The sequence below is a fragment of the Semicossyphus pulcher genome, unplaced genomic scaffold (assembly GCF_022749685.1).
Source record: "Semicossyphus pulcher isolate SPU_LCO1_2020_fin unplaced genomic scaffold, fSemPul1.0.p SCAF_16, whole genome shotgun sequence".
NCBI classification, from domain to species: Eukaryota; Metazoa; Chordata; class Actinopteri; order Labriformes; family Labridae; genus Semicossyphus; species Semicossyphus pulcher.
Window position 1 is genome coordinate 23,707,973 of NW_027211670.1, and position 11,330 is coordinate 23,719,302.

The 11,330-nt window shown below is 44.4% G+C and overlaps 1 protein-coding gene across 1 annotated transcript; it reads right to left on the minus strand.

The window, feature by feature from the left end:
* Positions 1-181: 181 nt before the first annotated feature.
* On the minus strand, positions 182-10,783 carry osbpl7 (oxysterol binding protein-like 7). The gene is made up of 22 exons (XM_069664445.1): positions 10,652-10,783; positions 9,919-10,062; positions 9,787-9,840; positions 9,591-9,704; positions 9,029-9,181; positions 8,792-8,915; positions 7,746-7,864; positions 7,531-7,620; positions 7,348-7,371; positions 5,932-6,085; positions 5,734-5,840; positions 5,448-5,616; positions 5,148-5,294; positions 4,925-5,061; positions 3,909-4,046; positions 3,327-3,390; positions 3,162-3,240; positions 1,676-1,820; positions 1,444-1,594; positions 1,117-1,243; positions 842-964; positions 182-290 (listed from the first exon to the last, which is right to left on the minus strand). Exons 1-22 carry the CDS (start codon positions 10,781-10,783, stop codon positions 182-184), a joined length of 2,604 nt encoding a protein of 867 aa, XP_069520546.1.
* Positions 10,784-11,330: the final 547 nt, after the last annotated feature.

Here is an 11,330-nt window from a genome sequence, read left to right on the forward strand (position 1 = left end):
GATGCTGGGTAATTCACTGTCTGCCTCCCATGAGCCAGTCACGGGAGGACAGAAGAACGAGGAGAGGTCAGCAGCACTTTCTCCACTCTGCATGTTTCTCAGAGCGGTTCATATATGCTAATATCCACCAGTGATAGTTTATGTCTCTCCCTCTGATGTGTTTTTGTCTCGTGTTGTCTCGTCACCACAAAGTTAGGTTTTCAGTTTTAGCAAAACCTGGATCTTCTCTGACCTTCCAGTACGTCCCGTTTGTCACCCACACGTCCCGTCCGCAGGAATCTTTGGACTTCCTGAAGAAAGAAAAAGGGATAAAATAAAAGTTTACCATCAAGAAAACAATTAGGTATGGAAGCCTTAAGCGGACATACATCCATACATATTATTTATTTCAGTTTTCCCGTGATAACCAGTAATTTCCGGTTGTTTTCTCAGCCTTAGAGTGAGAGGGTAAAGAGCTCAAACATCCAGACTGGAGCTCGGAGTAGAGCCGCTACTCCTTCACATCTAAAGGAGCCAGTTGAGGTGGTTCGGACATCTGATTAGGATGCCTCCTGGGCGCCTGTCTGTGGAGGTTTTCTGGGTATATCCAACTGGGAGGAGACCCTGGGTCAGACCCAGAGCACACTGGAGGGATTATATATCCCACCTGGCTTGGGAACACCTCAGAATCCCCCAGGAGGAGCTGGAAAATGATGCTATGGAGAAGGACGTCTGGGCTAATTAGCTTAGCCTGCTGCCACTGTGACCCAATGCCGGATAAGCGGAAGAAAATGGATGGATGGCTGGATAACAGATCGGAATCATGCTTTGATAACAAGGATTATAAAAGTTATGAACTCACTTGAAAAAGCGTGGCATGTGTTCTTGTCCCTTCTTGGCGAGCTCTTTTCTCATCTCCCTCTGACACTCCTCGATATGATCTTTCTTTCTGTCTGATTCATCCACATATCCCTCCTCCAGCATCCTACAGAAAGAAATTATCATTTAAAGAGTCACTTCAGACTAAAATCACTTTTTTGAGACATTAAACATGTGCAGTCATTTTGGAAACTCTTCTGTAAACACACCAGCATCTATAGAAAGAGTTACAAAGCATCTGCTCTCAGCTCAGCTCACCTTTGGTCTGGACGCAGGCGGCTGTCTGTGGGAGGCAGGAAAGGCTTCAGGTCGGGGGCAAGCTCATTCAGCTCCATGGCGAAGGTGGAGAAGCCGTAGTACAGCAGGTAATCCTTTGGCATGGGATCTGTGGGATGACAAGAGTCGTCAGGTGAGCTGCTGCTGCACAAACGTGACGCCTGGATTTATGCTGATTAGCAGTGTTGGATCCTTTCACCGAACTTCCATTAAACCTTCAACCTTTAAAGCAGAATCTGAGACTGAAGACGTCAGTACAGGAAAAGGACAACACGTTCGTTAACAGGTTTGGGACGTTCGTGGACTCACTTGGCTTCCAGACACACTTGGGGTTGGGCAGAGTGTCACAGAAGATGCCTTCATGCCACAGACCTCCGAACCGGTGAATGACGCTCCCACTCTGGTCCAGCACCGTGCCCTGCACCTCGTTCTTGTTCGTTTCTGAACCCCAGTAACGAGACTACAACAAAAACACAAAGTTGTCGGTCGACAGTGAAACCAAACGACTGAGAAAAGTAGTCAAGACAGATGTTAAGCTTACCTTGACGAAGGTGATCTTGCAGGTGCAGACGTTGCTCTTGAGGTTTCGGATGGTGACCTCTCCGTAATGCTCCAGGTATCGCTGCTGACTGAGGACGTTATGGATGCAGGTCACTACCTTGTTCCACTCATAGTGGTCTCCATACCTGAGCGAAAAGAGAAGCTGTGCTATTTGACTGTTGGTGGACAAAACAAGCTCTCTGAAGGCTGCTGCCTGGGTGTTATTGGGAAATTATTGAGATTTTTCAGACATTTCAGAGTAATTTGGGCAAAAGCAAACAAATAATATTAATCTGCTCATCATTAAAGAGGGGGTACTATGCTGTTTCACATTTTAACACATATATATAATGTTACTGTCTCGACTAAACGTGGCTGAAGTTTCAAATCTGTAGGTAAAAGTATGTTTGATTAATCCCCAGGCTTCTCAGCTCAGTCTGCAAGGTTTCAGACTTTGACGTCACAAAGTGCAGCCTCAGGAGGCTTCGGAGAGCTGGCCAATCAGAGGAAAGCGGGCTTGTAGGAGCGGGGTTTCTTAAGGGGACAGAGCTGACTGAGTCGTTTCAGGCAGAGGCTGTATGAGGGAAAATCACAACGTCACAATTTGAGTTCAACATTTGGAACATTTATCCATATTTTCTGTCTCTCTCTGCACTGTCAGCTGACAGGCTGAGAAAATCTCAAAAAGGGAAAATTATCAGAAGTTGCAACCTGAATTTAGTCCTTTCTTCTTATATTTTGGATTTATGCAGTGAAAGATACAGCTCCACGAGAGACCACTGCAAAAACATGTTTTTCTCTGGTTCTTCTATTTATCGGTTTGTGTTCGTGTAACATGAACTTTTGTTTTATTCTAAACAACTTTTCTCCTACTTCCAAATCAAATATTCTCATTCGGGTCTTTTATTTGCAGAAAATGACGACTGGTTAAGAAAGCAAGAGATGTTTTTCAGAGCTCAAATAATGCAAAGAAAACATTTCAACACAGTTCATGTTGAAACAACAGAATGATTTAACTCAGGAAGAGTTCACAGATCAATACTTGGTTTTTAATCACAGCTCTCCTGCATCTCTGCATGCTCTCCTCTAGTCTGTCACAGTACTGTTAGGCCATTCGAGGAGCAGCTCGGCTTTGTTCGATGGCTTGTGAGCGTCCATCTTCCTCTTGATCACATTCAGAGGTTTTAATGGGGTTCACATCTGGATCGGGCCGGCCGTGACATGAAGAGAGAGATGCTGATCTAAGGAACATTTGGAGTGCTCTCTTATGAGCTGTATATTCATGGAAACATCTTGTTGTGCGATCAATTATGATACATCTTAATCCAAGATGGCGCTGTTTCTGATTCTGCTCACATTATTTTGTTTACATGTTCATGCTGTGGGTCTGCTGGGGTGGAATAAATAGACAGATGTTTTGCAGTTTGTTTGGTCTTATTTAAAACATTTGATCTGCAGATACAGATCAGCAGGTGTGGACTGTTTACCTTGACAGAGTGACATTCACCATCCCTGTTGGCAGAATCTCCAGCGACTTCCCCCAGAATTTGTTTTTCCATCTCTGGTCTGTTCAGGAACATAAACAAGTGTTGTTGTAATGTCGTGTTGTTCAGAAGCTTTTCAAAGCAGAGCCAGAGGTCAGGTTAACTCACCTTGCCAAAAGGAGTAGTTGTCTGACTGTGCATGGCAGGCAGAGATGGGAGGATGGTGGCAGACCTGGTAAAGTGAAGACAAAAACGACTATGTCACAACCGCGAGCTAACATGTTCTCTTTGAAGGCAGCATTATGCTAGCAGCATTATGCTAGCAGCAGATAATGCAGCCATATTTCAAGGGGAAACATCCTTTGTCTCTCAGAGCGACACTGCTGAGCTGCGGTTCAGGACACTAATGACTCTGTTCAGATCTGACATTAATTACTTTTTACTAATTGCGCTCCAATCAAAATAAACGATGTAATGACTTGTGTTCATTTTTGATGACATCATTAGTTACTGCGACTTAATTAGAGCAATAAATCACCGAGGCTGAGCTGCTCAATTACACCAACGGGTGATTCATCATAATTTACCAAGAGGGGATTATGGCCGCCCAAAAGTAATTACCAATCGTCTTTGCCCGATTCAAAAGAAGGTCAGTAAAGTGTTTTCTGTTCTCTACGGTGGCCGAGAAGAGCTTTTAAAGGCTTATCTGATCAGGAGATAAAGTAAATATTGTGGTTGTTCCTGTGATACCTGCTCGCTGATGAGGCTGAAGCCCCGGTCCTCTCTGACACACTCGTAGGTCTCCCCCAGCACCGGGTTAAAGGGCTTGTAGCGGTTTCTGAACGTCGCAGTGGAATAACCGGAGATAGCAAAGGCAGCGATGTAAACCTGGAAGAAGAAGAACACAAAAGCTCACAATGTTTCTTTTAAAAATAATATTGGTCGTTTATTTGAATCTTTTTTTGTAAAAGTTTGTAGAAAAACAAAAGGGACAGAAGTTTTGTCTTATTTATATTTGTACTCCAATGTAGCGAACTTTGAAGAGCTTACTGCTCAGTTTTCTTTAATAGTATTTTCAAGTAAACTCACACACGTCCATTATTTCTCTTACTTCTGCACTTCTTTCTCTGGTGTTTGACCTTAGTTTTTACAATCTTATTTTCTCTTCCGAGTCAGTTTTTCTGATTTTCTGTCTGCAACAGGCCGCAAACCGATCCAACCTCCTCCCGCCGCTGGTGAAGAGACTCTTTTCCTGCACAGAGGTCAGTCTGTAGCTGTGGCTTCTGACGGTCGTCTGAAGTCCGTCTAATTTCCCGTTCAGTTCTTTAAACGATGTTCTGAGCTCAGCGAGCAGAACCGAACGGTGCTCTGCAAGTACGGCGACTAAATCGGACTTGCTCACAGCGGCGTCAGCGTCTGCTTTCTCACTCGGTTTACTGACTGTTGGAGCCGTCGTTGGTAACACAGAAGTGTCTCAAAACAGTAATAAATAAAAATGGTTGTCAGGTCGTTATGTTCAGGTGGTTTGTATTAAGAAACTCCTCCTTGCAGCCATCCTCCTGACCGTTTAAAAAGAGTTAAAGCAGCTGCAGTATTCCTGTATAATATGAGCACATGTGTCTCTTACTTCGCTCACTTCTTTGTTACAATGCAGGAAATAAACGTTTTCAAAATCTACTAGAAACAGATTAATTAATCATATCGGACTCCCCTAGTTTCCCATCTCTCTTACACAGACATACTGTCGTATGTTAGAACAGTCTTACCATCCTCTGGTAGGGGTCTGCTGTGTTGTTGGCCGTATCCAGCAGCTCGCTGTACTCCAGCTCCTCACACAGTCTCTGCAGCAGGTTAACAGGCTCATTGAGAGCAGCCGGCATGGACACCCGAGCCAAGTCTTTACCTGAAGAAGAACAGCAGATAACACTCAGATAGCAGCTGTGCGTGAAATATAATTAACATGCACTATCAGATGGTTGCTGTCCTTGCCTATGTTATTGTAGAGGATGGCCATGAGGCCCACGTGGCTGTTGTCAGGGCACGGAGCGGGAAGTGAAGTTCGCCGTCCGGTGCTCTTGGGAACAACGCAGTTAGGAGCTTTGGAAATGCTAGCGCGGTACTTCCGGGTGGCTGATCCTGTAATGTCGCAAAAAGGAGAACATTAATCAAGGAATCAAAACTAGGAGAAACAGTATAATTCGCAACAACAATATTCCCAAAGTGACAGCTGGGATAGGCTGTGTGCTGATGCAACTAGTGGACAAAGATATTTCGTGAACATGAACCCACCATGTCCTTCCTCCGGCTCAGAGTTGGTGGTGCTTCCATCACTGAGTCCTGATTCATCCGACACCCCAGAGGAACACGCACACAGGACGTCATCGCTGGCGTCAAAATACTCCGCAGCCGAGTCTGCCACTGAAGGAGTCCCGTGGGACGAGCGCCTCACTTCTGCACACTAACGACGGAGGAACAAAGAAATAAGGAAACAGGGCGGAACAAAGAAATAAGCCATCAAAGAGCAGAGGGGAATATGAGCCAGAGGATCCAGACGCAGGTGCAGCATGAATCTTACCTCTGCTGAAGTGTTGGACTGGTGGATGTTGTTAGTTTCCCAGACTTCCTGCAGCTTCTGCCTCTCCTGGGACAGAGTTTCATGCACTGACTTCAGGGAAGTAAACACTGCAGAGGCATAAAAAGACAGATTCAGGTTCAGGAGAAATGATCATAATATTTAAGTTTATGCTAATATTCTTCATCATATGTTTCTGACCGCGTAGCGATGTAGCGCAGATGTCCTGGTGGATTTTCTTCCCCTCAGGCGACAGCGAGGCAGCAGAGGGGGAGAGCTGGGAGTAGACGTAGTCCGGGATGGAGGGGACTGACGTACCGAGGTGAGACGAGTTGCTCAGGTGACTCGATGACAGCTGTGAGGTGAACAGAGGAGGATGGAAGATGGATGGGTCATTGGTTTATTTAGCCATCCCTTGTTAGCCGTCAGTTTGTGTGTGAGGGGATAAACGTGTCTCAATCTTGTGGTGTTATCAGTACGTAAGGATTTAAATGCAGTTTTTACGTTTATGTTGCAGTGTAAGTGGATCATATTTCATTTTGTAAACGCATTTTATACAATATGAAGACGGTAACGAGGACGAGAGAGGCAAATCCATTGAGATTTGTGTGCTAAAGTAACAGTTGGATTTATGGTAAATACGTTTATTGGCGATTGAAGATTGGAGTTTCATGCCGGTACGTAAAAGCAGCCAGTTAGCTTAGCATAAAGACACAGGGATGGACCTAGAGTCTACAGTCATGCTAGCATCATGGTGAGGTTTTACTGTGGCATAGTGATTCTCTCTGCACATGCTAACATCAGGATACTTACTCGCTCATATATATCATGATAATGCTAGTATACCGGTGTAATGTTTGCCATATTGATTAGCATTTTCTCCCTCTTGGTTTAGATGTTTTCAGCTTGCTAACACTTGATAGCTGCTTGCCTGGCTCTATCCTTCAAACCTGCACTCAAAGCCCGCCGATCTAAATCTGCTTCTTCTCCTCTTGATGACAGACCTGTAACCAATGCAGCGCACGGAGCAGGAAGTCCTTATCGCTAAACTGGAACGCCCGACGTGTTCACCGTCGGTCCCAGAGAATATATTGTCGTCAGACTATAGCCGCTGGTTTCCGAGGTTACCTGTCAGGGACTTATTCACACATCAGGTTAAATTCTTTATCGCTCAGAGCTGCTGGTTTGCAGGTTTTTTGTCCTACACAATGTTACTTTGGCATCATGTTGTTAATGTGTTTGTGTGGTAAGAAAGACAACCTTCAGAGCGGGAGGACTCAGACCAGCTGACAGGACAGACAACAAGCACAACTCTAAAGAAGCTATGAAGCATCTAAACTAAATGCAGGCTCTCCTGCTCGACTCACTCTACAACAGATTTCTATGAACATAAATCATTTCTTTACTCTGCTGTATTCAGTGGGAAAAACTAAATACTCTGGTATATAAATGTGTTTTGGATGTCGAATAAAAGTGCTACAGAAACAGAGCAACTACTGTGAAGGAAAAAACGTCTTCTCTCACGTCATTACTTTAACAGTAATGGTTTATTTTCAGGACGGCAGCCTGCATCAGAGTGTAAATGGAGAATCAAGTTCTGCCCATTGGCCAACTCACCGATTTAGTAATCCCACGAATAGGCTTTGGATTAAAGAAAGGCCACAAAATGTTACAGGAGGGACGGGATGTCAAATACTTAATCTCAATATGCTCTGAAACTTACTAAAAATAAAACTTCTTGATTTAAAAACAAACACAATAATAATAAAAATTAAAGATAAAAGTAGCTTAAATTCCTACCATCCCCAGCGCCTCCACTCTGGACAGCGTGCGAGAGTGACCCCAGATCTTCCCTGACCTCTGCTTCTTCGGCTTCTCCAGGGAGAGATTCTACGTTTTCATAAGAGGACGAGACAGAACAAACAATCAATATTACAACAATATTAAATAATTCTGCGTGAAAAGGACGACTGATTTGGTCTTAAGCTCGTCTAAAAACCGAACAGGAAGCGTACGTGTGTGCTGATGATGCGTTTAAGGTCTCCGTTAGTGAAAGCCTGGCCCGCCTCCAACGTCTGCAGCCTCTGGATTAAGCGGTTTAGCTCAGAAAGGTCGGCGTGGCATCGATTCAGCTCTGGAGAACATGAGAAGAAGGTTAGCGTGGACTCCTTCACAGAGACAGGTACGATACTGCAGGTGCAAGAAACGAGTTGAGCTGTTCATTTTATGTGCTTTTAATGGTGGAAATTATTATAACGTCAGATACAACAAATAAAGAAAACAAAAACACCACTTTACCAGTGTCATAATCCGGACAGATAATTAAAAAATATATTTAAATAAAAATAAATGCAGTTTAATCCGTGCATTCTTTTTCCTTTTCCTGGCATCTAAAATACCCACAATGCAACTTGGACGCATACAGTATCAACACAGTGGATGGAAACACGTGTTTTAAGGTCTCTGAGATGTCCACATCTCTCGATGTCATTTATTATGCTTCGTGCACGTCTCCCTGAAGCAAAAGGATTTACAGAACGTTAAGGATACAAAGGCAGTTTGAGTTTCTTCCATGAGACTCTTTCTGGTTTGTGAATGTTGCTGCCTCGCAATTAGAAACACGACGAGGTCAAAACCTCGTATGTGGCTAACTGCATCAAGACAATGTGAGTTTTGTGGACAACACTGGAAGCGTGGCGTGTGCGTGACAGCCGCGGGACGTGTTCACTTTCATTTGAAATGCATGATGAGTCAATGCCGGCGTGACTCGCGACGAAAATGTAGAGAACAGGAGGCTCGCAAAATGAATTGTGATGAGTCCTATTGATCTCTGACAGCAATATCAACATCTCTTCCTGTTGTCAAATTCACAGGCATGGAGAGGAAAGTACGGCAACACTTCTGGTATGCTTTTTCAAAGTAAAAGCCCAAGCTGGAATTCTGACTCCCCTTGTTTGTACACAATGCTTTTATTTTGAAGTGTTTCCCGAAAGTACCATCACTCACTCACTCACAGTCAGCCACATAAAAACCCATGTGTAGGGCTGACCCCGGTGGTTACCTTGAACACAGGTGTCTGGGTCGTGACTGTGCTGCAGCCAGGCAGACACTTTGGTGTTCGCAGCCGTGTTAGCCGAGGGCAGCACTCCGGATGCTGCTGCAGAATCAGCCCTGCCTGCAGAGCTCTGGTGATACGAGTACACAGGGGGAAAACCCTCATGAGTTAAAGACAAACTTGGAATCACGTGTAAAGATCCATGTGTCAGAAGTTTGACGTCACTGTGTGTTTGATACTCACCACATCTCCGTTTCTCTGAGCTTGTCCAGCCGCAGCGCTGTGGGACAGAGTGTGGAGGAAGCCGCCGTGAACATGCGCGGCCTCGTTCTTCTTGTACATGCGGTGGGCCTGTAGCTTCGTTACCCAAATGTAGAAGAGTTCATGACTCTTTGCCTTAGAGAGACAAAAACAGTCATCAAGCATGTTCGTCTGTTTAAACAGAGGACATTTCTTTCATTTACAATGACTGTATAAAAAGATGGACGACGTGACAGCTCCCTTAAAGTGAAGCCAAACCCTCTCTGTTGCCCCCTGCTGACTGGCTGCAGTATAGCTCATAAAGCCCGCCTCCTCCATGTTAACAGATGGGACACGAGTCAAACTATAAAATCTAAATACATTTTTCTCAAACATGGTTTCTGTCAGGAAGGGGCGGGACATCAATACTGCGGCTTGGTACAAATGAGCGAGATGGCAGCGCCCACTCCGGCGGGGGTTTTGGCTTCAGTTTTGTACAACAAGAGGAGGTAGAGACGCGTCGGCCATCTTTATATTCAGTCATTAGTTTGAATATTCTGCTTACCTTCATGTGATAAAGAATGTCTCCAGCATCCAGGTCGATCTGATTTGATTTCTTGTTTATCGACATCACTGCAAGGCTGAGATCTAAGGAGCCCTGCACTCGTCCTCTGGACACCTACAGGAGAAACATTTATGTTTACGTGTTTCTAAATCTACAAGGTGAGAAAATTCTGTTATAAAATTCAACATTCACTTACATCATGTTGATTCTTGCAGTAACGTAGAATCCCTGCCTCCAGAACAAAGTATCTCTGAATCAGAGAGGAAACATTAAAGTCATAAATTTGACATCTCTGCGAACAGGACGACAGAGCGGATGTTTCTCTCACCTTGTGCCAGCCCTTCAGGGGCCACTTCCTCCTCTTGTGCAGATACCCCTCGCAGATACCCGGGGTGGTCACGTCCTGAGGGTTGTCACCTCCTGTGTGCATTTCTACATGAGGGTCGTCGATCACCTCCCAATCTTTGATTATCTATGGACAGCGTGAACGGGAAGATGGTTTAAAGGTTTCCTGGCTGTGTTACAAGCTTTGACGTGATGTTAGTAAAACCTTTAAATATTCGTGTGTTCAAATGAGCAAAAGTTGGAAGGTTCTTTTATTTTTATGAGTCTAACTTTGTCTGAAAGCCTCAAAAAAGAAGGAAAGATCGGCTACTTATTTGTCTTTGCTTACTTTCTTAGTAATCTGTCAATTTCGTTGGACTTTAAACGTCTAAAATTCAGACTATGTGAAATAATTGACCCGATTTTCTTCATTTTTGGATTCTTTTATATGTGAAAATGTTGATGCTGTGTTCAGGGTCTGGTTTAAACTGACTTGTGGGGTCTTGGTCACATTAACAATGACTGTGCTGTTGATTTGATGGTTACATCATGTCTTTATTTCACAATAAAAGCCTCAGCATCGGGCTTATTAATTCATATATGGAAAAACCACCTAAAACTGTAACAAAAGTCAGAAGTGATTTCTTCCTCTGGAGAGGAAGTGCCCTCAAATAAAGGACAGCCCTGTTTTGTTCAGACGGTTACAGGTCACGGTGGTTACAGGTCCGTAGCCTCACCTGTCTGGAGTGTCGAGACGACAGAGTGCTGCTGCTCCGAGAGTGAGACGGTTTGTTCCACGTTGGTGAGTTCTTCTCCAGGCCGCTCGCCAGAGACTGACTGCGGTTTAATGACGATCCGTATGAAGCCATTTGAGAGCGCAGACGTCAGACTCTCCTCGCTGCTGTGATCAGCTGGTTGTTCAGAGAGATCCACTGCAATCTGCCAAAAGCCCCCTGAAAGGTCAGGAGTGTAGGTTAGCGAAGAACATGACACAGGTATCCAAATATTAATGTTATATTTAAGTACATTTTGTTGTACGTCTGCTAAAGTAAATGCTTAAAGTCATCATCTCAAGATTTTCCTTTAAATAAATGTCTGTTAAGTCTCTATCTGTCGCCGAATGAGGTGACACAATGGTGACTGAGTCTATGGCCCTCTGATGAAAGCCTTTGCATTTGCAGTATTACAGACTGGGTGTTCACACCAAGCGGCGCCCAGTTAGTGACGTGTTTTCCATCAGCCAGCAGTGGTTGGTCTGCCAGAGAGGGTAGGCGGAGCTAAGCGGCTGCTTTTCCGCTCTCTGCAAGTGTTGCGAGTAAACAGTAATCTACTATGGCTGAACAAACAAAGAAAAGATGGATGACTACAGATACAACTTCAACAAGAAGTGAAAATCCAAAGAAAAAGAAACAAACT

Coding starts and splice junctions, on each gene's coding strand:
- osbpl7 (XM_069664445.1), bottom strand. CDS start 10,783: ATGGCTTCATACGGATCGTCATTAAACCGCAGTCAGTCTCTGGCGAGC. Junction 1,821..3,161: donor GTGAATGTCACTCTGTCAAG/GTAAACAGTCCA, acceptor CTTTTCGCTCAG/GTATGGAGACCACTATGAGT. Junction 1,244..1,443: donor CAAGTGTGTCTGGAAGCCAA/GTGAGTCCACGA, acceptor GTCATCCCACAG/ATCCCATGCCAAAGGATTAC.